Source organism: Pangasianodon hypophthalmus, chromosome 5, assembly GCF_027358585.1.
Source record: "Pangasianodon hypophthalmus isolate fPanHyp1 chromosome 5, fPanHyp1.pri, whole genome shotgun sequence".
Taxonomy (NCBI): domain Eukaryota; kingdom Metazoa; phylum Chordata; class Actinopteri; order Siluriformes; family Pangasiidae; genus Pangasianodon; species Pangasianodon hypophthalmus.
In genome coordinates this window covers 215,549-224,587 of record NC_069714.1, presented here as the reverse complement: position 1 = coordinate 224,587, position 9,039 = coordinate 215,549, and the positions used below count along the sequence as shown (strand labels likewise).

General features: G+C 45.4%; 3 protein-coding genes across 3 annotated transcripts; all 3 read right to left on the bottom strand.

Moving 5' to 3' along the window:
* Positions 1 to 34: 34 nt before the first annotated feature.
* On the bottom strand, positions 35 to 837 carry LOC128318325 (histone H1-like). Its single transcript, XM_053234103.1, has one exon. It carries the CDS (start codon positions 820 to 822, stop codon positions 97 to 99), a length of 726 nt encoding a protein of 241 aa, XP_053090078.1. The 5' UTR covers positions 823 to 837; the 3' UTR covers positions 35 to 96.
* A 4,497-nt stretch (positions 838 to 5,334) lies between these two features.
* LOC128318383 (histone H2B-like) lies at positions 5,335 to 5,794 on the bottom strand. Its single transcript, XM_053234163.1, has one exon. It carries the CDS (start codon positions 5,756 to 5,758, stop codon positions 5,384 to 5,386), a length of 375 nt encoding a protein of 124 aa, XP_053090138.1. The 5' UTR covers positions 5,759 to 5,794; the 3' UTR covers positions 5,335 to 5,383.
* A 541-nt stretch (positions 5,795 to 6,335) lies between these two features.
* LOC128318389 (histone H4) lies at positions 6,336 to 6,714 on the bottom strand. The gene has a single exon (XM_053234171.1). The coding sequence runs from the start codon at positions 6,696 to 6,698 to the stop codon at positions 6,387 to 6,389; it is 312 nt and encodes a 103-aa protein (XP_053090146.1). The 5' UTR covers positions 6,699 to 6,714; the 3' UTR covers positions 6,336 to 6,386.
* Positions 6,715 to 9,039: the final 2,325 nt, after the last annotated feature.

Sequence of the window (9,039 nt, the reverse complement as noted above, 5' to 3'; positions counted from 1 at the left end):
AGAGGACAGGGAATATCGCTCTTTAAACGAAAATATGGGTGGCTCTTAAAAGAGCCGTTTAAGGATCAAAAACATGAATTAAACACACAAACATGTTTATTTCTTTTTGGGGGCTGCCTTTTTCGCCTTTGCCGCTTTGGGCTTTGCTGTCTTGGGCTTCACAGCCTTTGCCTTCTTGGGGCTCTTGGCTGCCTTTTTAGGGGTCGCCGGCTTCTTCGCCTTCTTGGGGCTCTTGGTGGCTTTCTTGGCGGCGGCGGCGGGCTTCTTCGCCTTCTTAGGAGACTTCTTGGCGGCGGCGGCGGGTTTCTTGGCCGCTACCTTCTTGGGCTTCTTAGCCGCGGCGGGCTTCTTGGCTGCCGCCTTCTTGGGTTTGGGCGCGGCTTTCTTTGCGGGCTTCTTGGCTTCGGTCTGCTTCTTGTTCAGCTTGAAAGAGCCAGACGCGCCGGTCCCTTTGGTCTGCACCAGAGTGCCCTTTGTCACGAGGCTCTTGACGGCGAGCTTGACGCGGGAGTTGTTCTTCTCCACATCGTATCCGCCGGCAGCCAAAGCCTTCTTCAAAGCGGCGAGCGACACGCCGCTCCTCTCCTTGGACGAGGAAACCGCCTTGACGATGAGCTCGCCGACGCTGGGGCCCGCTTTCTTGGTCCTCGAAGCTGCTTTCTTCTTGGGCGCTTTGGCCGGCGCGGCGGCGGGCGCGGGAGCGACTTCTGCCATGTCTGTGTGTGCGGAGCTAAGTAGAATAAAAGAGTCAATCGCTGTGGCGCTGTGTAACACAGGAACCTCCCTCCCCGCGGCCGGGGGGCTGGTCTTAAAAGCAGACATGAGAACGTTGTAGACTCAACCCGGGCGCCGCTGAATGACTGCGCTTCCGCGATGCGCTCGCAACTGTGTTTTCTCATGGCATTTCGCGGCGAAAATCAGACTCGTCAGGCAAGCTCCAAAGCGTTCAAGCACGCGTTTCGCGAGAACGGGCTTTCCCGTTTCTCCCGAGGCCCGCCACGGCCAGGAAGAGAGCACCAATCTCGCGCAGCGGGCACAAAAGTGCACGGCGCGCCTGGCGCTCGAGCCGGCGGGCCGCGCATTTCGTGCGTTGTGCTGTGTAAAAAGAGGGCAAAAAACGGCGTGGCCCTTGCGAGGCCTGCGGGCCGAGATGAAGGAGAGCCGTGTGAGTGCTGCTGCTATGTTTGCACCGGCCGAGTGTGGCGTGCAGTATGTGAACCGAGGCCCCTTTTGGGCCGTGTAAAGCACATGAGTGGAGAGCGAGGGCGAAAGAGGGAGAGAGCGGGCGCGCTCGGAGGGACGAGGCGACTCCCGCAGCGTGACTCCCAGCGTCTTTGTCCTCGTCTGGTCTTCGTCGCTCGGGCTGGCGCCGGCACTCGGGCTGGCGCTCCTCGTGCGCGGCCGCGTCCTCTTGTGGTCCCGGGGCGCCAGGTGCGCCTCGTGGCCGCCTCGATCGGCGCGCACCTCCGCCTCGTTACCTGCGCCTGTCTCCGCCCTAGCCCTAGCCCTAGTTAACCCTAGTGCCGTTTAGCCCGGCTCTGCCCTAACCCTAGTGCCGTTTAGCCCGGCTCTGCCCTAACCCTAGTGCCGTTTAGCCCAACTCTGCCCTAACCCTAGTGCCGTTTAGCCCGGCTCTGCCCTAACCCTAGTGCCGTTTAGCCCGGCTCTGCCCTAACCCTAGTGCCGTTTAGCCCAACTCTGCCCTAACCCTAGTGCCGTTTAGCCCGGCTCTGCTATATCCTTATGTTTATTCAATTCCACACTGCTGTAACTCTAGTCTTATGAACTCGACAGAGCTCTAACCCCATTCGTTGTTATTCAACTATCACCTCGTTTTAATTGATAAATGTAGCCAATGCTGCTATAAATGCATTTTTATTTACTCCACACTTCTATCTTCACACTTCTACATTTTGTATTTCCTCCACAGTGCTTTAAACTTGTGATTGCGATTTACTCAGTATGGCTAGAATCCTATTTTGAAGTATTTCCTGCTGCTATAACATTGATTAGAATTACTCTGTGCGGCTATAAGCCCATTTTGAAGTACTCTGTGCGGCTATAAGCCTATTTTGAAGTACATCGTGCTGCTATAAGCCCATTTTGAAGTACATCGTGCTGCTATAAGCCCATTTTGAAGTACATCGTGCTGCTATAAGCCCATTTTGAAGTACTCTGCGCTGCTATAAGCCCGTTTTGAAGTACATCGTGCTGCTATAGGCCTATTTTGAAGTACTCTGTGCGGCTATAGGCCTATTTTGAAGTACATCGTGCTGCTATAAGCCCATTTTGAAGTACTCTGTGCGGCTATAAGCCCATTTTGAAGTACATCGTGCTGCTATAAGCCCATTTTGAAGTACATCGTGCTGCTATAAGCCCATTTTGAAGTACATCGTGCTGCTATAAGCCCATTTTGAAGTACTCTGCGCTGCTATAAGCCCATTTTGAAGTACATCGTGCTGCTATAGGCCTATTTTGAAGTACTCTGCGCTGCTATAAGCCTATTTTGAAGTACATCGTGCTGCTATAAGCCTATTTTGAAGTACTCTGTGCTGCTATAGGCCTATTTTGAAGTACTCTGCGCTGCTATAAGCCCATTTTGAAGTACTCTGCGCTGCTATAGGCCCATTTTGAAGTACATCGTGCTGCTATAAGCCCGTTTTGAAGTACATCGTGCTGCTATAAGCCCGTTTTGAAGTACTCTGCGCTGCTATAAGCCTATTTTGAAGTACATCGTGCTGCTATAGGCCCATTTTGAAGTACTCTGCGCTGCTATAGGCCTATTTTGAAGTACATCGTGCTGCTATAGGCCCGTTTTGAAGTACTCTGTGCTGCTATAGGCCCATTTTGAAGTACTCTGTGCTGCTATAAGCCCGTTTTGAAGTACTCTGCGCTGCTATAGGCCCATTTTGAAGTACTCTGCGCTGCTATAGGCCCATTTTGAAGTACATCGTGCTGCTATAAGCCTATTTTGAAGTACATCGTGCTGCTATAAGCCCGTTTTGAAGTACTCTGCGCTGCTATAAGCCCATTTTGAAGTACATCGTGCTGCTATAGGCCCATTTTGAAGTACTCTGCGCTGCTATAGGCCCATTTTGAAGTACATCGTGCTGCTATAAGCCCGTTTTGAAGTACTCTGTGCTGCTATAGGCCCATTTTGAAGTACTCTGTGCTGCTATAAGCCCGTTTTGAAGTACTCTGTGCTGCTATAAGCCCGTTTTGAAGTACTCTGTGCTGCTATAAGCCCATTTTGAAGTACTCTGCGCTGCTATAGGCCCATTTTGAAGTACATCGTGCTGCTATAAGCCTATTTTGAAGTACATCGTGCTGCTATAAGCCCGTTTTGAAGTACTCTGCGCTGCTATAAGCCCATTTTGAAGTACATCGTGCTGCTATAGGCCCGTTTTGAAGTACTCTGCGCTGCTATAGGCCTATTTTGAAGTACATCGTGCTGCTATAAGCCCGTTTTGAAGTACTCTGTGCTGCTATAGGCCCATTTTGAAGTACTCTGTGCTGCTATAAGCCCGTTTTGAAGTACTCTGTGCTGCTATAAGCCCGTTTTGAAGTACTCTGTGCGGATATAGGCCTATTTTGAAGTACTCTGTGCTGCTATAGGCCTATTTTGAAGTACATCGTGCTGCTATAAGCCCATTTTGAAGTACTCTGTGCGGCTATAGGCCCATTTTGAAGTACTCTGTGCTGCTATAGGCCTATTTTGAAGTACATCGTGCTGCTATAAGCCCGTTTTGAAGTACTCTGTGCGGCTATAAGCCTATTTTGAAGTACATCGTGCTGCTATAACCCTATTTTGAAGTACTCTGTGCGGCTATAGGCCTATTTTGAAGTACATCCTGCTGCTATAGGCCTATTTTGAAGTACATCCTGCTGCTATAAGCCTGTTTTGAACTACATCGTGCTGCTATAAGCCTATTTTGAAGTACATCGTGCTGCTATAACCATATGTTGAAGTACTCTGCGCTGCTATAAGCCTATTTTGAAGTACTCTGTGCGGCTATAGGCCTATTTTGAAGTACTCTGTGCTGCTGTAGGCCTGTTTTGAAGTACTCTGTGCTGCTATAAGCCTATTTTGACGTACTCTGCGCTGCAATAGGCCTGTTTTGAAGTACTTTGTGGTGCTGTAACATTAATTTATTTACTTCACACTGATAGAACTTTATTTTGAATCACTGTGTGATGCAATAAACGTATTTTGAATTACTTTGTGATGCTATAACCATATTTTGAGTTGCTGTAACCCTGTTTTGAATTACTCTGCACTGCTATAAGCCTATTTTGAAGTACTTCGTGGTGCTGTCATTTGAATTACTTCATGCTGCTATAAAGCCTATTTTGAAGTACTCTGTGGTGCTGTACCAGTAATTTGTATTACTTCATGCTGCTATAAGCCTATTTTGAATTACTTTTTGTTGCTATATCCCTATTTTGAATTATTCCGTGCCACGACGATCTTATTTTGAACTACTCTGTCCCTCTATAACCCTATTTTGAATTACTCGACACAACTATAATCCTATTTTGAGTTACTTTGTGGTAACTCTAACATTAATTTGAATTACTTCATGCTGCTTTAATCCTATTTATAATTACTCTGCACAGCTATAAACATTATTTTGAATAACTCTGTGCCGCTATAATCCTATTCTGAGTTCTTTAGTACCGCAATAACCCTATTTTGAATTATTTCGTGCTGCTATAACCCTATTTTGAAGTACTCTGTGTCACTATGAGCCTATTTGAAAGTACTTTGTGGTACCATATCACTACATTTAATTACTCTGTGCCGCTATAATCCTATTTTGAATTAATTACTCAGTGCAGCTACAACCCTATGTTGAATTACTGTGTGCCTCTATAATACGGTAATTTGAATGACGTTACACTGTTATAGACCTATTTTCAAGTACCTCTTGTTCCTATAAGCCCATTTTCAATTACTTTGTATTGCTATTACCCTATTGGAGTTACTTTGTCCCTCTAGAACCCTATTTTGAATTATTTTGCAGTGCTATAACACTGATTAGAATTACTTCATTCTGCCATAAAATTATTTAGCAACAATTATTATTTAACAACGCGCAATGCTCGAACAATCTAGTTTATATTTACTCACCTGTGCATTTAGCATACTACAAAACTGACACAATGAACAAAACAGTCGCGGGGAAACAGCGCGATAAAAGCCGGCGGGGAACGCGCCCCCCCTCCCCCCGCCACACACACACACACACACACACACACACACACACACACACACAGAAAGAGAGAGAGAGACAGAGAGGAAAAGAAGAAAATGCTCTTTATATGAAGGAGTGGGTGGCTCTTAAAAGAGCCGTTGGGTTGATGAAGACGGCGGTAAGGCGCTTTACTTGGAGCTGGTGTACTTGGTGACGGCCTTGGTGCCCTCGGACACGGCGTGCTTGGCCAGCTCGCCGGGAAGCAACAGGCGCACGGCGGTCTGGATCTCCCTGGAGGTGATGGTGGAGCGCTTGTTGTAATGAGCCAGACGAGAGGACTCACCGGCGATACGCTCGAAGATGTCGTTCACGAACGAGTTCATGATGCCCATCGCCTTAGAAGAAATGCCGGTGTCGGGGTGCACCTGCTTCAGGACTTTGTACACGTAGATAGCGTAGCTCTCCTTCCTGGACTTTCTGCGCTTCTTGCCTCCTTTGCCGGCCGTCTTGGTCACGGCTTTCTTGGATCCCTTCTTGGGAGCGGCCTTGGCTGGGTCGGGCATGTTGCTGCTGCTGCTTCTCCTGTAAACTGCGAGAGAATGAATAACGCCCGCCTCGCGGCCGCTCTATTTACAGGCCGACATTGTAATTAGGCACAAGCGAAGAACATTTTTTTATTGGTCAAAATCCCAACCCGCCTCATACAGGGAGCCTCCCACCGCTCCGCCCTCCTCCTCCTCCTCCTCCTCCTCCTCCTCCTCGCTCCCCCCCGCTACGCTTTGTTTCCCTTCCCGCCTTTTTATATTCACAATGTGCACTATAACTAAAGGAAAAAAGTAAAATAAAATAAAAATACACACACACACATACATATATGTATATGTATATATTTATCTCTACTACCACCGTCTTCTAACGCGTTTTACACACACACACACACACACACGTACACACTAAATATAAACATTGAAAACTAGATTATTATGATCGTTATGTGTTCATACAGAAATTATCTTCTACTTGTATGCTACGTGTGTACGGCGCTTGACGCCATTTGCTTAAAGGCCCCCTCGCAAAAAAAAAAAAAAAAAAAACCCCACACACACACAGCACGAGAAACAGCTCTTTTTCTGGATGTTTGGGTGGCTCTTAAAAGAGCCGTTGTGTTCGCGTCGTTCGGTGTTGGAGCGTTTAACCGCCGAAGCCGTACAGGGTGCGTCCCTGGCGTTTCAGGGCGTACACCACATCCATGGCGGTGACCGTCTTCCTCTTGGCATGCTCGGTGTAGGTGACGGCGTCGCGGATCACGTTCTCCAGGAACACCTTCAGCACACCGCGAGTCTCTTCGTAGATCAGACCGGAAATACGCTTAACACCGCCACGGCGAGCCAGACGGCGAATAGCCGGCTTGGTGATTCCCTGGATGTTATCGCGAAGAACTTTACGGTGACGCTTGGCGCCTCCTTTGCCGAGCCCCTTTCCGCCCTTGCCTCTGCCAGACATGATGCTGCTCTCTCGAAGTCAAGCTGCTCAATAAAACTCGCCGCGCAGCGCCCACATATTTATCCGCCCTCTACAGGACCTTGTTGAGAACAGGCGAGGAGGCGGGCCTAAGACCAACGGTCACACAATAGAGCACATTCAAAAAGAAACAGAACGCCACAGCTTTCTACCTGCTAGCGTCTTCTTCTTCCTCACCCTCTCTATACACACAAACATTATTATTACTATTATTATTATTAGTAGTAGTTGTTTTTCCAGTAGTAGTAGTAGTAATTGTAGTAGAAGTCTTAATCTGATATGCAAGGCATATATATTAAAAAAAAACAAAACATACAGACAAACACCCGTCAGTGTAAGGAGGTTAGTAAAAGTACTCTGTGTTTGTAAAACATTGACATTCCCTTTACAGACACGAGACGTTCCTTTTGAGCATGCCTGTGGGCTCAAGGCCCGGATTCTAAACTCCTATGTCTGCTATAACGACGGGTCTCGCGTAGCAGCACAGCATCTTATTAGTAGGCCCCTCATTCAGCTGATCACCATCACAGTCTGTGTACACTTTTAATCGAGCCCACATTTTACCACACGAATAGGTCACTCACAAGCGGCACAGAAAGGAATGCAAAGACAACTCTCGGGCCTTACTTTATCAGTTCTCTCAAAGGCAAAATATAATGGACTATCTAAGGTATAATGTCTAAATTAGATACACTTTCTCAAACGCTAACATTCTTAAACTCCACATTCTTAAACTCCAAGTGTCATTCACAAGGAAAGCATACTCGCTTCACCATTCGTGCCAAAGAAACTAATATACAATTCATCAAACACGTGTGTCGACACAAAGCCAGTGTTCTACTGAACACACCGAAGCACTGTCTACTCACAAGCCGTCTCTTTTCTATAAACACAACGCTCACGGTAAAGAGGATTTTGCAGCCCAGCATTTTTGCAATCTGACAACACCGTCCATAACTTATCCACTTACTTTACTCATTTATTAGACGTCTACAATGTTCATCATTTCAGACTGCCGTGTCGATCAGACTGTCATGTAGAAGCGTGTTGATGCACAGAACAACCCCCGTGTTCTCCGTACATCACCATGTATGGGTGCGATGTATGTGACGTGCGTTCATACATTTGATTTATTAAATCATTTCATTATCCGAACCCAGTTATTTACTGCGGATGCAGGCAGTCAAGTTTCGAAATGCGGCCACACGTGGATGAATAAGATCCATCCAGCACAACACACTTCACTAACTACACAAAAAGTCTGTTAGCCTTATAGAATGGAGTAGTATTAATAGGAGCACACATTAGTATTATTACTATTATTATTATCATCAGTATTATTATTATTATTATTATTGTAAGTGGTAGTAGTAGTAGTAGTAGCAGCAGTGTTGTTGTTATCAGAATAATTTTATTTGCCATATGTATTGACATGTATTAGGAATATTTCTTGGTGTTTGGTCACAACACGATACATTCCACACAGTTTACAAGATGCACATCACAGACAACACAACACACAACTACCTTCCCAATCTCCAAATACTGCACCTTAAGCAGAAATCTGTAGAATCAGTTGCCATTTATATTACAGCGGAGGTACAAAGAGCAGCCGAATCCAGTTCAGATGGCATTACACGGAATCACATAACTGTGATATATAATACATAATAGTTGCAATGATATACAGTAATGACAATATTTAATAAATAATCATTATAATAAATACTAAAAGATAATTATTTAATAGCTATTATCAGTAGTAGAGGGAAGAAGCCTTTACTTGTCACATATACATTACTACCACTGAGCTGGGGCCTGAACCCCTGACCTACTGATCAGTAACCCTGAGCCTGACAAACATTCCAAAGGATCCCCCCCCCCCCCCTTTTTAAATTTATTTATTTATTTATTTATTTATTATTTATATTATTATTACAAATATAGACTTACAACAAGAGGCTATAAACAACAGTGGTTGCGGCAAAGTGCACTTCATAAACTTGGCCACACGAGGGCAGTCAAGATCCATCCACAACAACACACAGCGCTGCACACACCAGCCTTTAGATTTATAATTATTTGATTCATCAACCTTTATTCTTTCTTCTAGTCTTTCTTTCTTATTTCTTCTAATTATTATTATTATTATTAAGAGTAGTAGTAGTAGTAGTACTAGTAGTAGAATTATTATGGTTATTGTAGTTGTTATTGTCATCATGTTTTAATATATTTTGTAACACGCAACAAACATAACATTGGCAAACATTTCTTAAAGGTTTTTTCTCCCTTTATTTATTTATTTATTTATTTCTTTTTTTAT

What these genes read in the sequence shown, in the direction of transcription:
- LOC128318325 (XM_053234103.1), bottom strand. Translation starts at nt 822, where the DNA reads ATGTCTGCTTTTAAGACCAGCCCCCCGGCCGCGGGGAGGGAGGTTCCT.
- LOC128318383 (XM_053234163.1), bottom strand. Translation starts at nt 5,758, where the DNA reads ATGCCCGACCCAGCCAAGGCCGCTCCCAAGAAGGGATCCAAGAAAGCC.
- LOC128318389 (XM_053234171.1), bottom strand. Translation starts at nt 6,698, where the DNA reads ATGTCTGGCAGAGGCAAGGGCGGAAAGGGGCTCGGCAAAGGAGGCGCC.